This window comes from Octopus sinensis, linkage group LG25 (genome assembly GCF_006345805.1).
Source record: "Octopus sinensis linkage group LG25, ASM634580v1, whole genome shotgun sequence".
In the NCBI taxonomy this organism is placed as follows: Eukaryota; Metazoa; Mollusca; class Cephalopoda; order Octopoda; family Octopodidae; genus Octopus; species Octopus sinensis.
In genome coordinates, this window is record NC_043021.1 from 20,425,935 (window position 1) to 20,453,108 (window position 27,174).

At 40.0% G+C, this 27,174-nt stretch overlaps 1 protein-coding gene and 1 long non-coding RNA gene across 3 annotated transcripts in view; both read right to left on the reverse strand.

The window, feature by feature from the left end:
* Positions 1 to 1,359: 1,359 nt before the first annotated feature.
* LOC118767900 lies at positions 1,360 to 18,366 on the reverse strand. The gene is made up of 3 exons (XR_005003810.1): positions 17,772 to 18,366; positions 16,942 to 16,952; positions 1,360 to 1,370 (listed from the first exon to the last, which is right to left on the reverse strand). It is a non-coding gene; the product is annotated as an uncharacterized LOC118767900 (long non-coding RNA).
* A 3,380-nt stretch (positions 18,367 to 21,746) lies between these two features.
* The window catches only part of LOC115224439 (RNA-binding motif protein, X-linked 2), a 55,117-nt gene continuing 49,689 nt past the window's right edge, over positions 21,747 to 27,174 (reverse strand). For both annotated transcript variants that reach the window (XM_036513299.1, XM_029795341.2), the window contains exon 5: positions 21,747 to 23,576. In XM_036513299.1, coding sequence (XP_036369192.1) covers positions 22,330 to 23,576 — 1,247 coding nt within the window. In that variant the 3' untranslated portion in view covers positions 21,747 to 22,329. The remainder of the gene's footprint in view (positions 23,577 to 27,174) is intronic.

Below are 27,174 nucleotides of genomic sequence, written 5' to 3' on the forward strand. Positions count from 1 at the left end.
AGAAGCCCATCGTATATATGTATATATTTATATGTATGTATGTATGTGTGTATATATGTTTGTGTGTCTGTGTTTGTCCCCCCAACATCACTTGACAACTGATACTGGTGTGTTTACATCCCCGTAACTTAGCGGTTCAGCAAAAGAGACCAATAGACTTACAAAGAATAAATCCCGAATTCGATTTGCTCGACTAAAGGCGGTGCTCCAGTATGGCCACAGTCAAATGACTGAAACAAGTAAAAGAGAGTAGAAGTATACAACGGGCTTCTTTCAGTTTCCAAATCCACTCACTAGGCTTTGGTCAACCTGAGGCTATTATAGTAGATGTTTACCCAAGGCGTCACGCAGTTGGACAGAACCCAGAACCACGTAGTTGGGAAATAAACTTCTTTCTAACATAGCTACGCTTGCATCTACAAGATCAGTTTAAGCACTAAAGGGTTTAAAAGTGGTCCTTGCCCATATAGGAGACTGTAGCCTCCCTCTATACAACCCTTCCAATATTTTTTTGTTCAGCAGTATAATACCAAATTTACCAAGAAGGTTTTTCATTATTTGGGGAAGGTTCTAGGGGATTCAAATTTATAGGGGGCTGTAGTTCCCCCTATATGACCCTTCTGATATTTTTTTGTTCAGCAGTATAATACCAAATTTGGCCAGAAGGTTTTTCATTATTTTGGGAAGGTTCTAGGGGATTCAAATTTATAGGGGGCTGTAGCTCCTCCTATACGACCCTTCCGATATTATATATAAAGATATTATAGCCTTATCAAAAGTGTAAGAGTGAAAGTGAAACAATGTTATACCACTGAAAAAGAAATCGGAAGTCAAAAGTGAAAGAATAAAGAATAAAAGTGAAACAATTTTATGGTGTTATCAAAATTGAAAGAATAAAAGTGGAACAATATTATACTGCTGAGAAAAATATCAGAAGGGTCGTATAGGGGGAGCTACAGCCCCCTATAAATTTGAATCCCCTAGAACCTTCTCCAAATAATGTGAAAACCCTTCTTGCCAAGAAGGTTTTTCATTATTTGGGGAAGGTTCTAGGGGATTCAAATTTATAGGGGGCTGTAGCTCCCCCTATACGACCCTTCTGATATTTTTCTGTTCAGCAGTATAATACCAAATTTGGCAAGAAGGGTTTTCACATTATTTGGAGAAGGTTCTAGGGGATTCAAATTTATAGGGGGCTGTAGCTCCCCCTATACGACCCTTCTGATATTTTTCTCAGCAGTATAATATTGTTCCACTTTTATTCTTTCAATTTTGATAACACCATAAAATTGTTTCACTTTTATTCTTTATTCTTTCACTTTTGACTTCCGATTTCTTTTTCAGTGGTATAACATTGTTTCACTTTCACTCTTACACTTTTGATAAGGCTACAATATCTTTATATATAAAAGTGAAGTTGTGTGTCTGTCTCCTACGATTTAGATTCCTAACTACTCCCACATTTTGCGGTGCAGTGTAACCAAAAGCGGGTATCTTATAGTCGTGATTCATATCGAGCCCTTCTGGGTATTAGCGTGCATCTACGATGAGTCTACGATTTAAAAGAAAAATTTACCATCATTTTTCCCCATTTTTTTGCTATTATATAAGAGAAGTAACTCTCTAAAAATGTATTATTAAATCTCAGAACATAAAAAGCTACAGTAACACCCCCACTTTGTGGTTAGCCATATTGAGATGGCTATTATACTTTACATCTCTAAAAATGCTTATATAGTTATTTCCCTTACAAACCCGAGCAACGCCGGGCGATACTGCTAGTTGTTTATACTACACACATAGAACTGCTTACAAGAAGAGAGATTAATATATATTGTGGGTAATAAAGAAATAAGAATTTTGTTTCCCAACCATGTGGTCCTAGGTACTGTTCCACTGCATGGCACCTTGAGCAAGTGTCTTTTACTATAACTCTGAGCCAATGGAAGCCTTGTGAATGGGTTTGGTAGATGGAAACTGAAAGAAGCCAATCACACACACATATGTATGTATGTGTGTATGTCTATCTGCTGTTTGACAAATGGTGTTGGTTCGTTTTACATCCCTGTGACTCATAGGTTTGGCAAAAGACACTGATAGAGTAAGTTACCAGGTTTTAAAAATAAGTACTGGGGGTAATATATGTACACACACACACACACACACACATATATATACACATACATACATATATATATATTAGGCTGTCTGGAAAGTTCTGAGCATTTTTAGGCAAAATCTTTTTACACTTCCTTGAGCATACCTGAAACGTAACACAGTTAGGACTTAGGCGCTGTTTGAAGTGTATCTCTTCTTTGTTCCTGAATAAAAATAGATTTATCTTTCATTCCAGTTACATATACACAAATATATATACATACATACATAAGTATACATGCATAAATATATATTCATATAAATATATATATATATATATACATAAGTTATACATACATAAATATATACACATACATCTATACACATACACATATAAATACATATATACATTTATATATATATATATATATATATATATATATATATATATATATACATACATACAAAGATATACATACATAGATACATATATATACACACACACACACATATATATATACATAGTGAAAGTATTAAAAGTGAAACTATTTATAACTTACTCCATCAAAGTTTTCGTTTTTATTCTTTGAGTTTTGAGACATAGTATGGAACCAGTGTCAATGTTGCATTGTTTTAATCCCCACCCGCCAAAATTACATGTTGAGACTCCTGGGGTCTCATAGTATTACCATGTGGAATTTTATTTGATTTGGTTGAGCCGTTGGGAACAGACAGAGACAAAAAGGATACGTAAAAAGCACCCACTACACTCACGGAGTGGTTGGCGTTAGGAAGGGCATCCAGCCGTAGAAACACTGCCAGATCTGACTGGGCCTGATGCAGCCTTCCGGCTTCACAGACCCCCAGTTGAACCGTCCAACCCATGCTAGCATGGAAAACGGACGCTAAATGATGATGATGATGATGATGATGATATACCGGAGTAAACACATAAATGTGAAACAAGGTGGAAAAAAGAGTACTCAAATACCAGTGGTAGAGTAATATGCTTTTTTAAAGCAGCAGAAAATTCAACAAAACCTGTTACTCTAGAGTTTCACGTTCCTGTTCATCAGACAGTTTTTTCTATTCTAGCAAAAACTGTCCGATGAACGGGAACGTGAAACTCAGAGTAACAGGTTTTGTTGAATTTTCTGCTGCTTTAAATAAAGTATATATATATATATAGATGAGCTTCTCCCACTAAATCAGACCTTTGATTCGGCTGGCTAATTTGAACCAAAAATATCAAAGAATCGAGACCAGAGGTTGCCAACAGGAAAGTGGTAGTGTTCCAACAAGACAATGCCTGACCACATGTGTCTTTGGTTACCTAAACAAAGCCACATGAACTTGGCAGGGATCTCTTGCTCCATCCGCCATATTGCACCATCTGACTACCACTTGTTTTTTTTTCTCTGCAGAACTCATTGTAAGGAAAAACATTTAATAATTTAGATGGAAATGCATTTGTACTTAGTCGTTCATGCACACTTACCTTGCGCAACCAACAAGGCATACAAACTTCATTTCTTTCCAGTTTTCTCAAGTCCTCTGCATTCATGGTCCCTGCCCCACTAAAAGAGCATTTTAAAATTCTTTTACATCTCTTGTGTATCCATACTTTATATTAGGTACAGTACATGGAGTTTATATCTACTTCTTTCCTGCAAGGCCATTTCCCTGAAGATACTAGTGTTCTATCTTATATCGTTCCCTCACCTGGCCCCCATGCCGGTGGCACGTAAAAAGCACCATCTGATCGTGGCCGTTGCCAGCTTCACCTGGCACCTGTGCCGGTGGCACGTAAAAAGTACCCACTACACTCATAGAGTGGTTGGCGTTAGGAAGGGCATCCAGCTGTAGAAACACTGCCAGATCAGACTGGAGCCTGGTGCAGCCTTCTGGCTTCCCAGACCCCGGTCAAACCGTCCAACCCATGCTAGCATGGAAAACAGACGTTAAACGATGATGATGATGATCGTGGACTCTCCTATCATAGATAACCAATAAAGGTTCTGAAATTTTTTGCTCACCCCCTCCACCAAATCCACATTGCCTGTACAGGTGTAAGGTATGCCACAGATCAGATATCAAAATTGTTGTAATGTAAAATGAATAATGATATTGTGCTTAGATAATCTATATAAAGCTGAAGTTGTCTGTGTATGGCAGGTTTGGTAGCCTTCAACTAACACTATCGCCTCCGAGACCCTGCGGCACAAGTTGACCCAAATTGAGAGTATGATAGAAGAAGGCTTGTTCTTCCCTCCATAGAAGAAAAAATTCAAATCGGACCATGTTAACACTAAAAATTATTTATATCAAAAAGGTGCTTTTTTTCTATGAAAATCCCTATTTTTAAAGATTTTTTGGTGTATTTCAACCAGAAAAAATGTCCACTTAAAGAGAATAACAAGCTACATAACGCAAAATTTTTACTTTTCAAAAATTCCAATTCTAAAGGGTCGAAACAAACCTGAGCAACGCCGGGCGATACTGCTAGTAACTTTATAAATGAACAAAGAAAACACTGCAACAATTCCAAACCAAAGTGTGAAACTCTGACCTCAGTTGTCCATGAGGTGCTAAGGCAGAAAGAGTAAATTCACAACAATGAGTTGATGTACATCTAACATCACCTGATAGAGTCCATAAAGTGTCCCCTCGAAACAAATCGATGTAAGCTTAAATATTAAATGATGTGGGAGTAAAAAACATTGAGAGAATTGTGTCCATTGATTTGATGACATTTAATAAATGTTTGTGCTGAGACGCAGGAGTGAGTGGCTGTGTGGTAAGTAGCTTGTTTACCAGCCACATGGTTCCGGGTTCAGTCCCACTGCGTGGCACCTTGGGCAACTGTCTTCTACTATAGCCTCAAGCCAACCAAAGATTTGTGAGTGGATTTGGTTGATGGAAACTGAAAAGAAGCCTGTCGTATATATGTATATATATATATGCGTGTGTTTGTGTATCCGTGTTTTTCCCCTTAGCATTGCTTGACAACCGATGCTGGTGTGTTTATGTCCCCGTTACTTAGCGGTTCGGCAAAAGAGACCGATAGAATAAGTACTGGGCTTACAAAAGAATAAGTCCCGCGGTCGAGTTGCTCAACTAAAGGCGGTGCTCCAGCATGGCCACAGTCAAATGACTGAAACAAGTAAAAGAGTAAAAGAGAGAGACAATTGGAGGGGTCTCATCTCTCCTTTCATTAAAAGATGAATTATTGATATGTGAATAAGTTTTATTTTGAGGGTTTACCTGTATGTGCTCAGCAGGTTCTCTATTTCGACTGATAGCATATGTGTGTATGTTTATATAAACGACATCTACCTTGATGTATAACTTACATGTACATGCGTGTGTACGTAAGAAAATTTGAATATGTAATAGTATTCTTACTGACTTAATTTTTATGGATATTGCTAATAGGCACAGGCATGATTGTGTTGTGAAGTTTGCTTCCCAACTGCATGGTTTCAAGTTCAGTCCCACTGCATGGAACCTTGGGCAAGTGTCTTTTACTGTAACCCTGGGATGATCAAAGCTATGGTTTTGTTAGAAACTGAAAGAGGCCTGTCATTTGTATGTATATATATATATATATCTCATCATCATCATCATCGTCGTTTAACGTCCGTTCTCCATGCTAGCATGGGTTGGACGGTTCGACCGGGGTTCTGGGAAGCCAGAAGGCTGCACCAGGCTCCAGTCTAATCTGGCAATGTTTCTACAGCTGGATGCCCTTCCTAACGCCAACCACTCCGTGAGTGTAGTGGGTGCTTTTTACGTGCCACCTGCACAGGTGCCAGGCGGGGCTGGCAACGGCCACGGTCAGATTGGTGTATTTTATGTGCCACCGGCACGGAAGCCAGTCGAGGCGGTGCTGGCATTGGCCACGAGTCGGATAGTGCTTTTTACGTACCACCAGACCAGGGATCCTGGCTGGTTCAATTCGATTTCGATTTCGCTTGCCCCAACATGTCTTCACAAGCAAAGGGGGTTGGCATGGGTGCCTGTCGTACGGTCGCATTGGAGTATTTTACGTGCCACGGCCACGAGTCGGATAGTGCTTTTTACGTACCACCAGACCAGGGATCCTGGCTGGTTCAATTCGATTTCGATTTCGCTTGCCCCAACATGTCTTCACAAGCAAAGGGGGTTGGCATGGGTGCCTGTCGTACGGTCGCATTGGAGTATTTTACGTGCCACGGCCACGAGTCGGATAGTGCTTTTTACGTACCACCAGGCCAGGGATCCTGGCTGGTTCAACTCGGTTTCGATTTCGATTTCGCTTGCCCCAACATGTCTTCGCAAGCATGGGGGATTGGCATGGGTGTCTGTCGTCGGATGAGGTTCTATATCGACTTCGCTTGCCTCAACCGGTCTTTGTGTCCAAGGGAGGAAAGGCATTCATAAGTGGGCTGGGCTCACTTGTCCTGCCTGGTCTTCTCACGTACAGAATATTTCCAAAGGTCTCGGTCCCTGGTCATTTCCTCAGTGAGGCCTAAAGTTCGAAGGTCGTGCTTCACCACCTCGTCCCAGGTTTTCCTGGGTCTACCTCTTCCACGGGTTCCCTCAACTGCTAGGGATTGGCACTTTCTCACACACCTATCTTCATCCATTCTCGCCACATGACCATACCAGCGCAATCGTCTCTCTTGCACACCACAACTGATGCTTCTTAGGTACAACATTTCTCTCAAGGTGCTAACGCTCTGTCGAGTATGTACACTGACATTACACATCCATCGGAGCATACTGGCTTCATTCCTCACGAGCTTACGCATGTCCTCAGCAGTCACGGCCCATGTTTCGCTGCCATGTAGCATGGCTGTTCGTACACACGCATCATACAGTCTGCCTTTTACTCTGAGCGAGAGGCCTTTAGTCACCAGCAGAGGTAAGAGCTCCCTAAACTTTGCCCAGGCTATTCTTATTCTAGCAGTTACACTTTCAGCGCACCCACCCCCACTACTGACTTGGTCACCTAGATAACGGAAGCTATCAACTACTTCTAGTTTTTCCCCCTGGAAAGTGACGGAAGTTGTTTTCTGCAGATTTTCGGAGGTTAATGCTCCCGAGCATCTGCCACATACAAAAACTATCTTCCCAGTTAGCCTACCTTTGACATTGCTGCACCTCTTATGTGTCCATAGGTTACACTGGGTACATCTTATAGAGTTTCTACCTACACCTTTTCTACAGATCGAGCAGGGCCATCTTCCTGAAGATATTTGTGGATTGTCTACCTTTCTACTTATTAGTACTTTGGTTTTAGCTAGGTTGACTCTAAGGCCCCTTGATTCTAAACCCTCCTTCCACACCTGGAACTTCTCCTCCAGTTCTGATAGTGACTCAGCAATAAGAGCAAGGTCGTCAGCGTAGAGGAGCTCCCAGGGACAGCCTGTCTTGAATTCCTCCGTAATTGCCTGGAGTACTATGATAAATAGGAGGGGGCTGAGTACTGAACCCTGGTGGACCCCAACCTCTACTTTGAATTCTTCTGTGTACATGTTGCCAACCCTAACCTTACTTACGGCATCTCTGTACATGGCTTGCACAGTCCTCACCAGCCATTCATCTATCCCTAGTTTCCTCATTGACCACCAGATAAGGGATCGGGGGACCCTATCAAAAGCTTTCTCCATGTCAACGAAAGCCAGGTACAGGGGCTTATCTTTGGCTAGGTATTTCTCCTGCAGCTGCCTTACCAGGAATATAGCATCAGTGGTACTTTTCCCTGGCACGAACCCAAACTGCATCTCATCTAAACTAACTCTCTCTCTAATTAGTTGGGCTATGACCCTCTCCGTAACCTTCATTACTTGATCCAACAGCTTGATACCTCTGTAATTATTTGTATCTAGGGCATCACCTTTACCTTTGTAGCAGTTGACTAGTATGCTGCTGCACCAGTCATTGGGTATGACTCCTTCGTGTATCACCTGGTTGACTATACGGGTGACTAGGTTATAGCCGACACTGCCAGATATTTTGAGCATCTCTGCAGTAATTCCTGATGGGCCTGGGGCTTTCCCTGTCTTCATGCTTCTAATTGCCTTAGCTACCACGGAACTATCAACTCGGATAGCTGGTCCCTCTGTAGGGTCAACATTCGGCAGACTCTCTTTATCCCATTCATTTTCCTCATTCAGTAACCTTTCATAGTGGCGTCTCCAAGCTTCTCTCTTTGCATCCTCATTTAGTGCAAGTGAACCATCCTCCATGCGAACACATTTCTCTCCTACCACATCACGATTCTCTCTCACACACTGTCTTGCAACACGAAATACCTCAAGTCTTTCATCCTCACGGCGCAGGACATTGGCAAATTTTCTCTTATCTGCTTCCCCTCTGGCTAGATAGACCTGTCTCCTAGCTTCCCTTCTGGCAGTCTGATACCCTTCCCTGCTACCACCGTTCTTCCAGGCCTTCCAAGCCTGTTTCTTTTGTCTAATAGCCCTGTCAACAATATTGTTCCACCACCACGTTATTTTGGGTCTTAAGGGGACTTTGCACCAGCCACAGATCTGGTCAGCGGCTTTCAGCAGGTTGTCCCTCAGAAACGTCCAGTTGTCTTCTACCCCATGTGTAGCTATACCCCCTTCCACTTCGTCAAAGGCTTCAAGTAACATATCTCTAAATCTCTGTCCATTCGCAGGGGCTTTAAGCTTCCAGACCCTTCTTCTCCATGTTGGTCGTCTTCTAGTCGCCCTCTTAGTCCTGATCCTAAAGTCACTAACTACCAGTCTATGTTGTGGGGTGCATTCTTCGCCTGGGAAGGTTTTGGCATTTATAAGCAGCCATCTTTCCCTTTTTCTGGCAAGGATGTAGTCGATTTGGCTAGTATGCCGGCCCGATCGGTAGGTGACCAGGTGGCTTGTTGGTTTCCTGAAGTTAGTGTTGCAGACCATAAGACTATTCGCATCGCAGAACTCCAGCAGCCTGGTTCCCTCCTCGTTGCGGGAACCATAACCGTAGCCTCCATGTACGCCATGGAAGCCCCCAGCATGTCGTCCAACATGCCCATTGAAATCACCAGCCACAAAGAGAAGGTCCCTGTCGTTCGTCGATGAGGTGGTCTGCAGTAGGGTGTCATAGAAACTGTCTTTCTGTCCATCGGGTAGCCCTGGCTGAGGGGCATAGGGCGATATAATGGTTGCTAATCTATTATGAAGCACTATTCTAATCTTAAGTATTCTGTCACTTACTCTGATTACCTCAATTACTCTATCTATCCATTTCTCAGCGATAAGTATACCCACGCCACCAACCCCGTCAGTGTTCCCTGCCCAGAAAATCTTGTACCTGTGTTCCTTGCCTGTGAGGACCCTAGCAGATCCTCCTCTCCACCTTATTTCTTGCATACAACATACATCAACACGTCTCCGTTCAAGCATCTCGACTATCTCGCCAGACCTACCTTTCAATGTGCCAACGTTGAGGGTGCCCACCCTGAGGGTGTGGGAGGTGTGGGCCTCTGAGACCCTGGGATGAGGGACAGCAGTGTTATGTACCTGAAAAGAAAGCTTGCATTTGCCAGATATCATACTGAGACTCTAGACTACAACCTGCATAAATTTCACAGTTTTTGCGCTATATGATCACAATAAACCCTACATAGGGGTGCGGGGGGGGGTCAAGAAAGATAGAAAACAGAAACTTCCGGTTCTGGTGGACGGGTGTATTCGGTAGCCATGATAAAACTACGAGTTTCGGATGTCGAGGTGGAAATCCACATGATGGCCAGATAACTGAAGAGATGGCGGTGTGGATTTCTACCTCGGGATCTGAAACTCAGAGTTTTATCATGGCTACCGAATAATTGTCACATATTACTTTTACAGATAAATTCCTCTATTTTCATAATATCGAGGTCTCTTTCATTCTTTTGTTGTCTTACCATTTTTATCAATAATATATATGTATATATATATATTTCAGTTTTTGATTTGGTTTGCAAGATTCTTTATGTGAGTTTGTGTGTTGAAGCATATTCTGTTGTATCTGGGGAGAGTAATTTTCTTTTTGTGCCTTATAATTTAATACACTCACCGGTAAAATTTCCACTTATTTCTTATTTTTATTTTCCTAAAATTTTCATTGCGTCTTGCAACCTTTTCAATAGTCTTGACTATATATATAATATATACACACACACATATATATATATATTGCATATCAGAAAAGAAACTGTTAGAATAAGTATTAGACTTAAAAAAATAAGTTCTGGGATCAATTTGTTTGACAAAGACCCTTCAAGGTGGTGCTCCAGTATAGCCACAGTCAAATGACTGAAACAAAAGAATACAGATGTGTGTGTGTGATGTCATCAACTGCACTATCAGATGTTGTTATACATCACTGGTCACAATGTGCTTTGCACTGTTTTAGCTATTGAATGATGCCATCCCACTGGCTAAGCATCCTCTCTTATTGGAAAGCTAGTCTGTCACAGGGTCACCCATTTACAGCTAAGCAGGCAGGAGCAATGTGAAACTGTTCTGCTGAAGAACACAATGCATGCTCAGTTTGAGAATTGAACCCACAATCACCAGATCATGAGTGTAACACTCTAACCACTAGGCTATGTACCTTCACATATATATATACTCTTTTACTTGTTTCAGTCATTTGACTGCGGCCATGCTGGAGCACCGCCATTAGTCGAGCAAATCGACCCCGGGACTTATTCTTTGTAAGCCTAGTACTTATTCTATCGGTCTCTTTTGCCGAACTGCTAAGTGATGGGGACGTAAACACACCAGCATCGGTTGTCAAGCAATGCTAGGGGGACAAACACAGACACACACACACACATACATATATATATATATATATGCATATATACGACAGGCTTCTTTCAGTTTCCGTCTACCAAATCCACTCACAAGGCATTGGTCGGCCCGAGGCTATAGCAGAAGACACTTGCCCAAGGTACCACACGGTGGGACTGAACCCGGAACCATGTGGTTGGTTAGCAAGCTACTTACCACACAGCCACTCCTGCGCCTATAATATATGAATGTATGTGTGTCATTAACATTCTCATCCTTTATATAGTCTCGGATAGTCCAACCCATGGAACATGAACGTTAAATCATCATCATCATCATCATCATAAACGATGATGATGATGATGATTTAACGTTCATGTTCCATGGGTTGGACTATCCGAGACCATATAAAGTCACGGTACAAAAGGATGATCAATGTAAAATGTGAGTGGAGAAGGACAAAACGTTCTAAGTAATAAGAAAGACAAGTGGTACCAGGGAAAAGCTGGTGAGGTACACAAGTCTGCTCACATTTTGAAGGCACTGCAGTTAGACTGGTAAAGGAGGGGCTGTGATAGAGAGACTATTTGAGATAACCTAATGGTCTAAGGACTGTATTGTGCTTCAATGTCTACTTTGGCATGTTTACTACGGCAGGTGCCCATCCTAACACCAACCACTTTACTGAGTGTAGTGGATGCTTTTTTTTTTCATGGCATCAGCACAAGTGAGGTTGCCATAAAGCTTGCAAGACAAAGGTTTTCTCTGAGAGGGGGCAGCTTTATGTGAGATGAGAGGTTAAAGTATGAGAGAAGGGATCAGAACAGGTTTTTTGCCAGAGAGGAGCTGCATGGCTACTAACATTGTAAAAACGAGAAATAAAATATTAGTGGTGAGATGGATTTGTTGAGGGTGAATGAACCCTTAGGGTATGAGGTGAGTGGGGATAGAATATGGACTGTAGATGAATAGGGGCTGGATTAATATGAGTGAGAGATGGGAAATATAATGAATGAAGAACAAATGTTGAAAGATGTTACGTAGGGAAGATAAAGAAGAGTAGGTGATGACTGCAGAGATTGGGTTGAGTCGAAAGGTGAATGTACTGAATGATGGATAAGGTTTGGGGAAGTGACAAATAATATGAGTTAGGGGGAGGTAAAGGAAGAGTTGATTGATAATACAGAAAAGAGGAAGGTGTGAAGAGCTGCAGATTTGTAATAATGAACAGTAAACTAAGGAGGGGTGAGAGAAAGTGGGCTGTGTGGTGGTAATAGTGGGGGAAGGTAGGTGAAGTGCATGGGAAGAGTGTAAGATGCATGGTGGTGGAAAAGGAGAGATAATGTCATGGTACAAAAGGGTGATCAATGTAAAATGTGAGTGGAGAAGGACAGTATTAAGAAGTAAAAATGTTCTGAGTTATAAGAAAGACAAGTGGTACCAGGGAGAAGCTGGTGAGGTACACAGGTCTGCTCACATTTTGAAGGCACTGCAGTTAGACTGGTAAAAGAGGGGCCAGTGATAGAGAGAGAGACAATGGGTGGTGGGGATGGTTTGAAGAATAAATTGGGCAAGGGGCCCAGTTGTGTACATTTATATTATGCTTCCAGAATTTCAATTTTTGCCAAGATGGGCAGGTTTTCTTGTCTACTGCACATCAGTTATCCAGGTCCTTTGTCATCTCTTCTGTGAAGTTCAGCCTTCATGACTTTATTCTATGTCTTCTTGGGTCTCCTTCTTGCAAAAGCTCTATCTACATTAAGTGATTAGTACTTCGTTATATAGCTGTTCTCATCTATATGCAACACCTGTCCATACCAGCACAATATTTGTGCACACAACATCTGATTCCTGTTATGCTCATTTTCCTCTCTTAACACATTTTTGATGCACACCTTACGTCCTCTGTATTCTAGGCCCAGGTTTTGTTACCATGCAGCATTGCAATTTCAAAACATGCGAGATACAATTATTTGCTCTTCTTTCTGACTAAAAGAGCTTTGTTGCCAGCAGTGGTAATAGTTCCGTGTGTATGTGAATGTTTACAATCTACTCTGAGCTACTGCTACAAACAGTGACGTCATTATTTGTAGTTGGGCTGTAACTGCTAACATTTCCCAATCAACAAATCAGCTGCTAGTTGTAGTTGTTGGTTTTGGATTCGTCTAGAACAGTGATTTTCAACCAGGGATTCCGCAAGAAGTTACAAAACTGCTAAATCGGCAGTAATTTTTAATTCTCCTGTGCAGATATGTGTGCATAAGACAATTAAATTATTGCACAGGGGTTCCCCGAGCCAGTGGAATGTTTCCCTGGGGTTCCGCTCCAGCAAAAAGGTTGAAAAGCACTGGTCTAGAATAAAAAAAAATTTTTTAATTCTTATTTGAACAATGCATGGCTGTATGGTATGAAGCTTGCTTCCTAACCACATGGTTCCAGGTTCAGTCCCACTGCGTTGCACCCAAAGCCTTGTGAGTGGATTTGGTAGACGGAAACTGAATGAAGCCATTGTATATATATATATATTTATGCATGTATGTATGTATATGTTTGTCACCCAACCATTGCTTGACAACCGATGTTGGTGTGTTTGTGTTCTTGCAACTTAGTGGTTCGGCAAAAGAAACCGATAGAATAAGTACTAGGCTTACAAAGAATAAGTCCTGGGGTTGGCTTGTGTGACTAGAAGGTGGTGTTCCAGCATGACCACAGTCAAATGACTGAAACAAGTAAAAGAATAAACAGGTAATGGTTCACAACAGGTGAGCATTTGGGTGCCAAAACGCCAGCATGAAGAAACGGGTGGCTGTGTGACAAAACATTTACTTCCTAATCACATGGTTCTGGGTTCGGTCCCACTGTGTGGCAACTTGGGCAAGTGTCTTCTTGGGGTTGACCAAAGCCTCAAAAGTAGATGGGTTAGATAGAAACTGAAAGAAACTACAAGGCGGCGAGCTGGCAGAAATGTTAGCAAGCCAGGCGAAATGCTTATCGGTATTTTGTCTGCCGTTGCGTTTTGAGTTCAAATTCCACCGAGGTTGACTTTGCCCTTCATCCTTTCGGGGTTGATAAATTAAGTACCAGTTACGCACTGGGGTCGATGTAATTGACTTAATCCCTTTGTCTGTCCTTGTTTGTTCCCTCTGTGTTTAGCTCCTTGTGGGTAATAAAGAAATAAGAAACTGAAAGAAACTTATTGTGTGTGTGTGTCCGTCCTTGTGTTTGTCACCCACCACCTCTTGACAACCAGTGTTGGTTTGTTTACATCCCAGTAATGTATCAGTTTGGCAAAAAACACTGAGAGAATAAGTATCAGGCTTAAGAATAATAAGCATTGGGATGAATTTGTCTAAATAAATGATTCAAGGCAGTGACCCAGCATGGCCGCAGTCCAATGACTAAATCCAGCAAAAGATATGTTAATATATATTTATGCAAGCATGGCTGTGTGGTAAAAAGTTGGCATCCCAGCCACATGGTTTTGGGTTCAACCCCACTGAGTGGCACTTTGGGCAAGTGCCTTCTACTATATAACCTTGGGCTAACCAAAGCCTTGAGAGTAGATTTGTTAAGATGGAAACTGAAAGAAGCCCATCATATATGTGTGTGTGTGTGTGTGTATTTTGTCCACTGACACTGTTTGACAACTGTTGTTGGTTTGTTTATATCCATGGCAGTTCAGCATGGGAGACTGATAGAATAAGTGCTAAACAAGGCAGCGAGCTGGCAGAACCGTTAGCACACCGGGCGAAATGCTTAGCAGTATTTTGTCTGCCGCTAAGTTCTGAGTTCAAATTCCGCCGAGGTCGACTTTGCCTTTCATCCTTTCGGGGTCGATTAAATAAGTACCAGTTATGCACTGGGGTTGATATAATTAACTTAATCCGGTTGTCTGTCCTCTCTGTGTTTAGCCCCTTGTGGGTAGTAAAGAAATAGGTATTTTGTCTGCTGCTACGTTCTGAGTTCAAATTCCGCCTAGGTTGACTTTGCCTTTCATCCTTTTGGGTCAATAAATAAGTGCCGGTTATTCACTGGGGTCTATATAATCTACTTAATCCGTTTGTCTGTCCTTGTTTGTCCCCTCTGTGTGGGGCCCCTTGTGGGCAGTAAAGAAATAAAATAAGTGCTAAACTTTAAGTTAGTACTGGGGTGTTATTGGACAAAATCATTCAAGGTGGTGCCCCAGCATTGCCACAGTCCAATGATGGAAACAAGTGACAGAGAACAGACAAAAGATATCTGTGCAGGTGGCACGTAAAAAGCACCCACTACACTCACGGAGTGGTTGGCGTTAGGAAGGGCATCCAGCTGTAGAAACATTGCCAGATAAGACTGGAGCATGGTGCAGCCTTCTGGCTTCCCAGATCCCCGGTCGAACCGTCCAACCCATGCTAGCATGGAGAACGGACGTTAAACGATGATGATGATGATGATGAACACACACAGACACAAATACACACATACTCATTCACCCAGAACAACTTAACAGCTGCACAATCCCTTGTTGACTAACCAAACGAACAAACCTCGTTTGTTGGGATTAAAACAAAACCAAAAAGTTAGTCCCAAAGTGAAGACATGACAGGACAGAACATATCAAAAACAAACATTCTGTAAGAAAAATAAATTATAAAAAAAAAATGAAAAAGGTTTAATAAGCAATGAACAAAATAAGAAGCATTGAAAGCGAGGAAAAAAAAAAAAACTTTGTTCATAAAGAATCTATCAACAGCAATGGTATATCTTTTATAAAATTATAAACTGACTTTTATTATTTATATACATATATGTATGTATATATATATGTATATATATTTAAAAATATGAAGAAACAAGTCCAGACTATGGTATGTATATGAAATTTTCTCCCCTTATATCTGGAAGAAGAATGGCTTGGAGGTTGAAAAACAAATATGAAGAATATTAAAAACTGTTAATGAATTATTATTATTACTACTACTACTATTACTATTATTATTGTTATCTTTATATATAAAACTGGAGTTGTGTGTGTGTCTGTCTACTCCGATTTAGATTCCTAACTACTCCCACATTTTGCGGTGCAGTTTAACCAAAAGCGGGTATCTTATGGTGGTGATTCATATCGAGCCCTTCTGGGTATTAGTGCGCGTCTACGATGAGTCTACGATTAAAAAAAAAATTTACCATCATTTTCCCGCATTTTTTGCTCGGTTTATATAAGGGAAGTAACTCTCTAAAAATGCTTATATAGTTATTTCCTTTACAAACCCGAGCAACGCCGGGCGATACTGCTAGTTATTATTAAGGTGGTAAGCTGGCAGAACTGCAAGCATGCTGAACAAAATGCTTCGCAGCACTTTGTCCTTTTTCATGTTCTGAGTTCAAATTCTGTCAAAGTAACTTTGCTTTTCATCCTTATGGGGGGAATCAATGAAACAAGTACCAGTCAATCTTGGGGTTGATGTAATTAATTAACCCCTGCCCCAAAATCTAACACCGCTATTAATATTATTAAGGTGGAAAGCTGGCACAATTGTTAGCACACTGGATAAAGTGCTTAGTGGCATTTCACCTAGCTCTATGGTCTGAGTTCAAATTCAGCAAAGGTAGGCTTTGCTTTTCATCCTTTGGGGGGGGGGGTCAATGAAATAAGTACAAGTACTGGGATCAATGAAATTGACTGGCCCCCCTCTCCCCAAATTTCAGACCTCATGCCTATAGTAAAAAAAAAAGGATCATTATTACAATAACAATTTCTAACATAGGTACAAGGCCACAACATTTTTAGGATCAAGAAATATTGACTTATACTAAATCCCAGCACTTGACTGGTTCTATGTGTTAATCCTTTGGAAAGTGGCAAAGGCAGCCTTGCCAGGATTTGACCTCACAAAATGTCAAGGGCATTTTTTGAATTACCACACGTATCTACAATTATACTAAGATTGTATTCTGACTAATGTTTCTTCCTTTTTTTTGGAGTTAAGTTCTAGGTCAGCCCTAATCATTTTAACATTATACCTTGATTTCGTTAAATCAAAGAAAAACATTTCATCATAATTAAGGTTTTTTACATTACCAATATAATATCTAATATTTTTAAGGATGACTATTAACCCTTTAGCATTTAAATGGGCCATATCTGGCCCATATCCGACCCAATTGGTTTACCTGTTCTATGTTCAAAATGGCTACATCCTGCCTCTCACACCTACCCTACAATGTCATTCTAAATATAAAACATTCACATCATTGAAATCTTGAAGCTACAAGATAGTGACTGATTAATTCAAGACAATGTGAATAAATAAGCATTGCATTTGACAGAGTAATCTGAATGCTGAAGGATTAACAACCACATCCTGCCCAAATCTGACCTCTCACACCTACCCTACAATGTCTTTTTAAATCTAAATGATTGCATCATCAAAATCTCAAAGCTATGAGATATTGTGTGATTTATTCAAAACAAAAATAAATAGATAAAGCAATGCATTTGACAGGAGTAAACTGAATGCTAAAGGGTTAAGTGAACTTAAACCTAACATCAATTTAAATAATAGGTCTAAGTTGTAAGCGCAAGACATCTAGTATTGGCTTAGAGCAGTGCTTTTCAAACTTTTTGCTGGAGCGGAACCCCAAGGAAACATTCCACTGGCTCGGGGAACCCCCGTGCAATAATTTAATAGTCTTATGCACACATATCTGCACAGGAAAATTAAAAATTACTGCCGATTTTAGCAGTTTTGTAACTTCTTGCGGAACCCCTGGACTGTACTGGCGGAACCCTAAGGTTCCGAGGAACCCTGGTTGAAAACCACTGGCTTAGAGACTCGTGAATAACACTTTTAGAGAGAAAAAAAAAGAAGTGGATAGTTCTCAATTTGGCTAAACCACTCAGTGTGGTACTCTGGTATGGTCACAACCAAGTAAAACCAGTTAGCATAAATTTTAAAAGGTGTACCGGAAAAATACATTAACCAAATAGCACCCTGTAGGTATCTAATTATTTAAAGGTTTTAAAATGGAAAAAAATTTCCATCTGGAACAAAATTGCAGTCGTGGCAGACACCGGTGTCATGCAGATGGCACCCATACAAGTGGCACATAAAAGCATGCATTACATTCTCGGAGTGGTTGGCATTAGGAAGGGAATCCAGCCAAAGAAAACCATGTTAAATCAGACTGGAGCCTGTGCCAGCCCAGTTAAACTGTCCAACATCAATTTAAATAATCTTACAAAATACAAGAAGCTTATTTCTCAATGGTCTGGAATTTCTATTTCTCATTCTGAGGTACTGAATCCAGGACAATCTTATCTAATGTGTCTGTATTTTTGAAAGATGTTAGGAGTATGTTTTGGCCAGGTGGACTGCAAGATAAGAGAGGATATATATATATATATAGGGAGAATAGAGAGAGAGAGCAATAAGAAAATGGAGGAGTTCATCAACTTTTAGACATATTATGTTAACTTATTTATTTATTTACTAAACTTTAGTAAATAAATAAGTTAACATAATGTCTAAAAGTTGATGATCCACCTATTGATCCCCACCCCATTTTCTTATTGCTATATAAATTAATGGTAAAATATCTCTTTACCTTCACCCATTTAGCACACTTCGTAATGTAATTGCCATGCAGTGAAAAAAAACACTTGTGTATTAATAAGTGGGTATTCTACCAGCAGTAGATTGGATAGATATTATCCCTTAGTTGGTTGGATTCACAACCTCTAACTTTCTTGGAACATTATATATATATATATACAGAGAGAGAGAAGCAATTATGCAGATAAACAAATTAGATATAACAGCTTGGGTTTGATATAAAAATATCCATATGTTTATACATGCAAACACTTTCTGCCCTGATGACGGAGGTTCCATTTATTCAGTATTTGTTTGCTTCTCTTACTAGCTGCGTATTTTGGTGAATTAAATCTACCAACATTATGATGGATCTCAGAGCCCCCCAGAAATAGCTGTTGGACTTGCAACACCTTACTTCCTCCTTCCCCTTTAATTTTCTCTGTTATTTGTACTCTGCATAAATTTGATCTCTTTATACTCTTTTACTTGTTTCAGTCATCTGAGACTGTAGCCATGCTGGAGCACCGCCTTTAGTCAAGCAAATCGACCCCAGGACTTATTCTATCGGTCTCTTTTGCCAAACTGCTAAGTTACGGGGACGTAAACACACCAACATCAGTTGTCAAGTAATGTTGGGGGGACAAACATACACACACACATATGTATATATATATATATATACACACACATACATATGTATATATATATAAATATATACACACACACACATATATACGACGTGCTTCTTTCAGTTTCCAGCTTCCAAATCCACTCACAAGGCCTTGGTCGGCCCAAGGCTATAGTAGAAGGCACTTGCCCAAGGTGCCACGCAATGGGACTGAACCTGGAACCAATGTGGTTGGTAAGCAAGCTACTTACCACACAGCCACTCCTGCCCCCCATATATATGTATTTTGTATATTAAATTAACATCAACATCAAAATATCAAATGGAAATAGTAGTTGTGATACCTGTGCCTGTGGCACGTAAAAAGCACCCACTACACTCACGGAGTGGTTGGCGTTAGGAAGGGCATCCAGCTGTAGAAACACTGCCAGATCAGACTGGAGCCTGGTGCAGCCTCCTGGCTTCCCAGACTCCGGTCGAACCGTCCAACTCATGCTAGCATGGAAAACGGACGTTAAACGATGATGATGGTGATGAAGTCCAAGTTGTTTTATATAATTTGTTCATCTGCATAATTGCTTCCAAATCTGCTCACTTGGATTTGTTTTATAGCCACTCTTTACCCCGTGGAATTGGTCCCCCATAAAGACATCGGAGTCAAAGTTCAAATCATTTGTCAACTAAATGTTTTCTATACTGAAGATCTATGGATCTCATCTGTTGACTATATATATATATATATATAATAATAATAAGAACTATAATTATTTGAGGGAATATTATTCCTAACTTACAGGGAAAAATTCAATTTAGAAATACTAAATCAAATTTCACAAAATATAATATATATATAAAAATTAGAAAAACACGCCTTTTATCAATTCAAAATGAACAATTAAATTACACCATCTAGAAAACTACATATAATAGAAATATTAAAAATAAAATAACAATAATATACCAATGATTAAGTAAATTGCAAAATAATAATAATAATATATTCTACCAAATATATACGTTATTATTATTATTTTGCAATTTACTTCATCATCGGTATATTATTATTTTATTTTTAATATTTCTATTATACTCTTTACTCTTTTACTTGTTTCAGTCATTTGACTGCGGCCATGCTAGAGCACCGCCTTTAATCGAGCAAATCAACCCCGGGACTTATTCTTTTGTAAGCTCAGTACTTATTTTATTGGTCTCTTTTGCCGAACCGCTAAGTAACGGGGACATAAACACACCAGCATCGGTTGTCAAGCAATGCTAGGGGGACAAACACAGACACACACGCATATATATATATATATATATATATACATATATACGACGGGCTTCTTTCAGTTTCCGTCTACCAAATCCACTCACAAGGCTTTGGTCGGCCCGAAGCTATAGTAGAAGACACTTGCCCAAGGTGCCACGCAGTGGGACGGAACCCGGAACCATGCGGTTGGTAAGCAAGCTACTTACCACACAGCCACTCCTGCGCCTATATGTAATTTTCTAGATGGTGTAATTTAATTGTTCGTTTTGAATTGATGAAAGGTGGTTTTTTTCTAATTTATATATATATATAGGTTATCACAGCTGGCACCTCACATCTAGTTATTTGAATTTCTTGTTTCCAACTATATATATAAAGATGACCACCACATCTGTTTTTTAGGTAAAGACCTGACTTTACCTGTGCGTACAAATATTGCATATGGGGTGTATATAATTTAGATGAATCATAGCAGTGGAGTGACATTGAAAATTTGATAGCCAAAGAAATTGGATGACAGAGATAAAAGTTTGTGAAGCACTGCTTCAGGGTCTTGATTGTTGAATAGTCATAGGCCAGCTGCGATCACACTGACTAATAATTTAGGTATTCCAGCCATGACAATCCTATCTTTTTTTGTACATCAGGGATTGCATTGTCCAAATGTCATTCCTTATTTATATTTTTTCTTTTGGGGTTTTAATTTATTTTTGTTATGAGAAGCCTATCATGTGTGTATGGTTGTGTGTGTGTGTGTTGTTGTTGTTGTTGTTAAGCAACAAGATGGGTAAAGGTGATGGTCTAGGGCTTAGGGGCGGGAAACCCCAGACCTTGCAAAAAAAAAAAAAAAAAAAACTTTGGTCGTCTTGTAGTTCAGGGCTCTTTGTTGACACCTGACACCATTGGGGGGTGGCCTTCAAAGTCACTGGAAATGGAGATCTCCAGGTCCAAATTCTTGAACGGCTGCTTGTGTGTGTCTACCCTTGTCTAGACATAATTTGATGGTTGTAAATGAGCATCACTGTCATACAAGCAGGGTTGATCTTTTCCAGTCTTCAATGAAAAGACGTGTTTAGCTTTGGGAACAATGTTCCCTCTTGTTCAGAAACAGGTGAGGATTGGCAACAGGAAGAGGAACCAACCATAGAAAAGTGGACGTTATATGATGATGATGATGATGATGATGAAGAATCAGACAGGATATAACCTGATAACAGGGAATGTGAAACTTGAATAACTAGATCTAAGGTGCTAGCTGTAATAAATATAAATAACTCTTGCCTGCGCCTATGGACACTATTTATATAAAAAGATGATGTGAAAATTAAAATGGAGTGAAATAGCATTAGTTTAAAATGCACACATCAGCACAGAGAGAGAGAAAGAGAGAGTTTATGAATTGATGAGAGTTTTTTTAATCAATCTAAGAATTTCCATTCTTTGCACTTTTAGTTCTGTAAATAAACTATTTATTTAAAGAAGTCTTAGTTTTTTTTTTTTTTTTTTCTTTTTCTGAAGTCACAGAAAAATTTAAAAATTTTTTGCTGAACACAGAAACAGATGTTTGTGTGTGTTAGTATGTAACTGAGTGTGCATGTGTGTGTGTGTGTGTGCCTAATGATATCCATCAATGTATAATTTTGAAAAAAAAAAAAAAAAAAAAAAAAATTCAACATGAAAAATATGCATGTGTGAAAGGTGGGAGGTGGAGTGACAGGGAGATGGTGGTTAACACTACCATGTGACCATAATGATACAAGAAACAAGATGAAATCTTTTCACTGGAAGGTTGTATTCTTTTTCTTTTGCTTGTATAAAACCAGATTTACTTAGCTTTCAATAAATTATAATCAAGGTCCATCTTAGAAAGCTAACAAATTTTATATAACATGCTTTTTGTTGATTTTTTTTTTTTAATAGAAATTTCAATTTTGTTTTTGTTTCTGTTTAAAATCCTAAGGTCTCTGATAAAGGTTATCGCTCTCTTCTTTCATAAGGCCGATCGCTGCGTTTTCTGTCACGGTCATACTCGGGTTTCCTGTTGTAGTTGCGTTCCCTAGAGTCATCACTGAGTCGATACGATCGTTCTCTGCGATAGTCTTCCCCACCAACCCTCACGTGGTCTGTGCTTGGCCCATCAGAATAGTTCCGACTCCTCTCTGTACCAGTACGGATCCTTTCCGTGTAGTTTCTGTCTCTTTGCGGGTAAACACGTTCCCGTTCCACGTAAACAGTACTTCTGTGTCTGTAGTTTGTTGGTTCTCTCTGAACGTAACCGGTGTCCCTTGATTGAAACCTTCCGTCTCGCTGTGAATAGCTCTCGTCTCTTTTCCCATGCCGATTGTCTCTAGGATAATTGTCGTCTCTCTGGGAGTAACCAGAGTTTCTTGGTTGATAATTGCTGTCTCGTTGAGGGAACCCAGCTTCTCCGCCTCTATGGGCATAGTTGGGATCTCTTGGAGGAAAGACAGGATCTCTGAGTAAGCCAGTGCCTCCTTCCCGTGGCGGATAGCCACCTTCTCGTTGTACATAAGCACCTCCACCCCTCGATGGATAGGTTCCTCTCCCATAGCCCGACTCACGTCGTGCGTAGACATCCTCTCGGCCACGATAGTTCTCGCCGCGTGTTGAATACCTAGACACTCGGTCAGACTCCCTCACGTCTTCCCTGTACTCGTCTTCTTCATAGTCTCTGAATTCTTGCCTCTCTTTGTGTGGTGAACGAACCCCGTAAGTAGTAGGATGCCGTACCCCGTCAAATCTGTTGCTCCACGAATTGGTAAACCTATCATTGTTATTCCTGCTGTACTCCCTCCGACCGTCAAATCTGTTGTCCTGTGGGCGGACACGGTTGCCAGCATCTCCATACGTATTTGATGAAGACGAGGCTACAAACCGTGACTTGGAATCGTATTTTTCATTGCAGTCATTGTATTTCCTCTTGGGGCAAAACGGTGCCTTCGTATTTAGGTTGTTGTTGTTGTTGTTTGTTCTGCGGGAGGTGACAGGATGTTGGGGATACTTGCTCATGGTTGAATTTGGAGATTCTGCATGGCCTCTGTTAGATGGTTCAACATCGGATACATAAGCACCGGAACTTGCACCAACTTGAGAATTACTGCTCGATTTAGATGAAGAATCATCCGAATCTTCTCTTTTGGAATCAGATTTCTTTTTCTTGCGCTTTTTGGATTTTTTCCGAATTTTGCGTTCAAGTTTATCTGAAAATAGAAATAGGTGAATTTAATATCAATAGAAAACAGAAACAATATATATTTCAAGAAGTTAAAAAGAAAAAAAAAAACCCTAAACACCATGGCTGTGTGGGTAAGAAGCTTGTTTCCTAACTACATGGTTCTGAGTTCAGTCTCACAACAAGGCAACTCAGACAAATGTCTTCTATTACAGCCCCAGGCTGATCAAAACTTTTTTAGGTAATTTCATTTGATGGAAACTGAAAAAGTTAGGCGCAGTAGTGGCTGTGTGGTAAGTAGCTTGATTACCAACCACATGGTTCCGGGTTCAGTCCCACTGCGTGGCACCTTGGGCAAGTGTCTTCTACTATAGCCTTGGGCCGACCAAAGCCTTGTGAGTGGATTTGGTAGACGGAAACTGAAAGAAGCCTGTCGTATATATGTGTGTCTGTGTTTGTCTCCCTAGCATTGCTTGACAACCGATGCTGGTGTGTTTATGTCCCCGTCACTTAGCGGTTCAGCAAAAGAGACCGATAGAATAAGTACTAGGCTTACAAAGAATAAGTCCCGGGTCGAGTTGCTCGACTAAAGGCGGTGCTCCAGCATGGCCGCAGTCAAATTACTGAAACAAGTAAAAGAGTAAGAGTATGTGTGTGTGTGTTACTGCCTCCTTGCCATGACATCATGTTGTAGCCGGAAACAAATGTTGCTGTCATGCAAGTGGAGTCCTTCATTCATCTTGAAACAGGAAAGGGTTGGAGATAAGAAACGAAATCTGGCAACAGAAAATCTGTGTCAACAAATTCAGTCCAACCCATGCAAGCATGGAAAAGCCAATGTTACGATGATGTTAATGATAATAAATAGGTGTGTGTGTGTGTGTGTGTTTTATATATATGTACACACACACACACACACATACTCTTTTACTTGTTTCAGTCATTTGACTGCGGCCATGCTGGAGCACCACCTTTAGTCGAGCAAATCGACCCCGGGACTTATTCTTTGTAAGCCCAGTACTTACTCTATCGGTCTCTTTTGCCGAACTGCTAAGTGATGGGGACGTAAACACACCAGCATTGGTTGTCAAGCAATGCTGGGGGACAAACACAAACACACACATATATATATACACACATATACGACAGGCTTCTTTCTGTCTCCATCTACCAAATCCACTCAGAAGGTAATGGTCGGCCCGAGGCTATAGTAGAAGACACTTGCCCAAGATGCCACGCAGTGGGACTGAACCCGGAACCATGTGGTTGGTTAGCAAGCTACTTACCACACAGCCCACGTGACCAACCAGACCATCAGATGTTGCTACACATCACTGGTCACAATGCCTTCGCATTGTTTTAGCCTTCGAATGACGCCACCCCACTGGCTAAGCGAGCAGGCCGACAGAAGAAAGATTGAGAGAAAACGTGGTGAAAGAGTACAGCAGGGATCACCACCCCCTGCCAAAGCCTCATGGAGCTTTTAGGTGTTTTCGCTCAATAAACACTCACAATGCCTGGTCTGGGAATTGAAACCGCGAGTCTGCTGCCCTAACCACTGGGCCATTGTGCCTCCATATATACATATAGGCAAAGGCGTGGCTGTGTGGTAGGAAACTCACATACCAACCACATGGGTTCAAGATTCAGTCTCACTGCGTAACACCTTGGGCAGGTGTCTTCTACTGTAGCCTTGAGCCAACCAAAGCCCAGTGAGTGTATTTGGTAGATGAAACTAAAAGAAACCGGTCATATATATATATATATTAGTAGGAAAATTCTATATGTGGTTGAAGATTGCTCGACATTTTAAAACTGATGTAATACAGTGTTTAACCCTTTCGATACCAAACCGCCCAAAACCGCCCGAAAAATTTTGGTTAATGTGACCAAACCGCCCAAAGTCGCCCGAATATACCTATTCATATTTAAATGAGAATATCAGAGCAAATCTCTTTAGTACATTCATGAAAACACATATTATACTTCATAAACAGTTCAACTACAATTTTGTACAAAAATCGAAGTGTAATTTTAATTCCGTGAATTTTGGGAGATTTTTTTCTGAAATTTGTTCCTATTGTGTCTTCAAAATTTGTAATTCTGACAAAAAATGGATACGAATTTCATTATATCAAGCAGCGAGTCAGAATTCGAAGGATTTTCTACTGAAGACCTTGATAAATCTAACTCTATGACTGAAAAAAAAAAGCACGTGGTATTTGATAATGAATCTGATGTTTCATTTTCCGAAAGTGAAAACAGTGAATCCAAGAGCTCCGACAGCGATAAAGAAAATGAATTGGCACCCGAATGGAGTGAAAGTTTAAAAACTGTTTCTTTCGGTGATTTTTCTGAAGAAACTGGACCAAGCCACAGACTTTCCCAGAAGAGTAAAGCCTTAGACTATTTCTTTTTACTTTTTCGAATGAGCCTATTTGAACTCATTATGGCGGAAACGAACCGTTACGCTAAATGTAAACAAAACGAAAGAAAGGATACTTTGTGGTTTCCCACAACCTTAAATGAAATTAAGGCTTATTTTGCCATAAATATTATTATGGGTATCAGAAAGTTACCCAGAATAACAAATTCTATAGTAAAATTTTGTTGTATACCCAATTGAATATTAGCTAATAACCCATTTTCTATAGCGATGTTTGAACAAAATTTTAATAATTTTATATTTTGTTGAATTTACCTGTATCTACCTGCAATTAGAGTCACTTTGTGACAAAAATTATAGTATAGAATTGGTTGAGAACATTTCATTAAATTATCTTCCAAAAATCAGATTAATATATCGATAAATAAAAAAGTTATAGTTGTTTAATGAAACCAGACTAAATTTATGATTACGTTAGAAATTAATTGAAACACATAAGGGGTGTATTTTGGTCAGAAATATAGTAACGAAAGGGTTAATAAAATGAAGTAGCATGAAACAATTGTACTACTCTACCTTGGATATCCTTGTTGCTTATATATATATATATATATATATATTTGATAAAAACGGTAAGACAACAAAAGAAAGAAAGAGACCTCGATATTATATAAATAGAGGAATTTATCTGTAAATACATTTACAGATATATATATGACAAGTTTATATATATGCACACACAGGTTTAAAAAAAAAAGGTACTGGGGTTGATTCACTCAACTAAAAATTTATATATATATGTCTTTCAAGTGTTTTAATTTTTACATTTTATGAATTGGGATTTTCTCTGGATTTTTGCTGCTTTCAGTTTTTGAGCCTATCAGTTAATGCTTCAAGTAGTGAGTTAGAATTTGGTGATATTATTAATCTTTTAATTAGAGAAAGATACACGGGACATAGATAAAATAATCAGGAGCAATATTTCTGGATCATCTAGGTGTAGGAGTGACTATGTGGTAAGTAGCTTGCTTACCAACCACATGGTTTCAGGTTCAGTCCCACTGCATGGCACCCTGGGCAAGTGTCTTCTACTATAGCCTAGGGCTGACCAAAACCTTGTGAGTGGATTTGGTAGATGGAAACTGAAAGAAGCCCGTCGTATATATGTATGTGTGTGTATACGTTTGTGTGTCCGTGTTTGTCCCCCCAACATCACTTGACAACCGATGCTGGTGTGTCT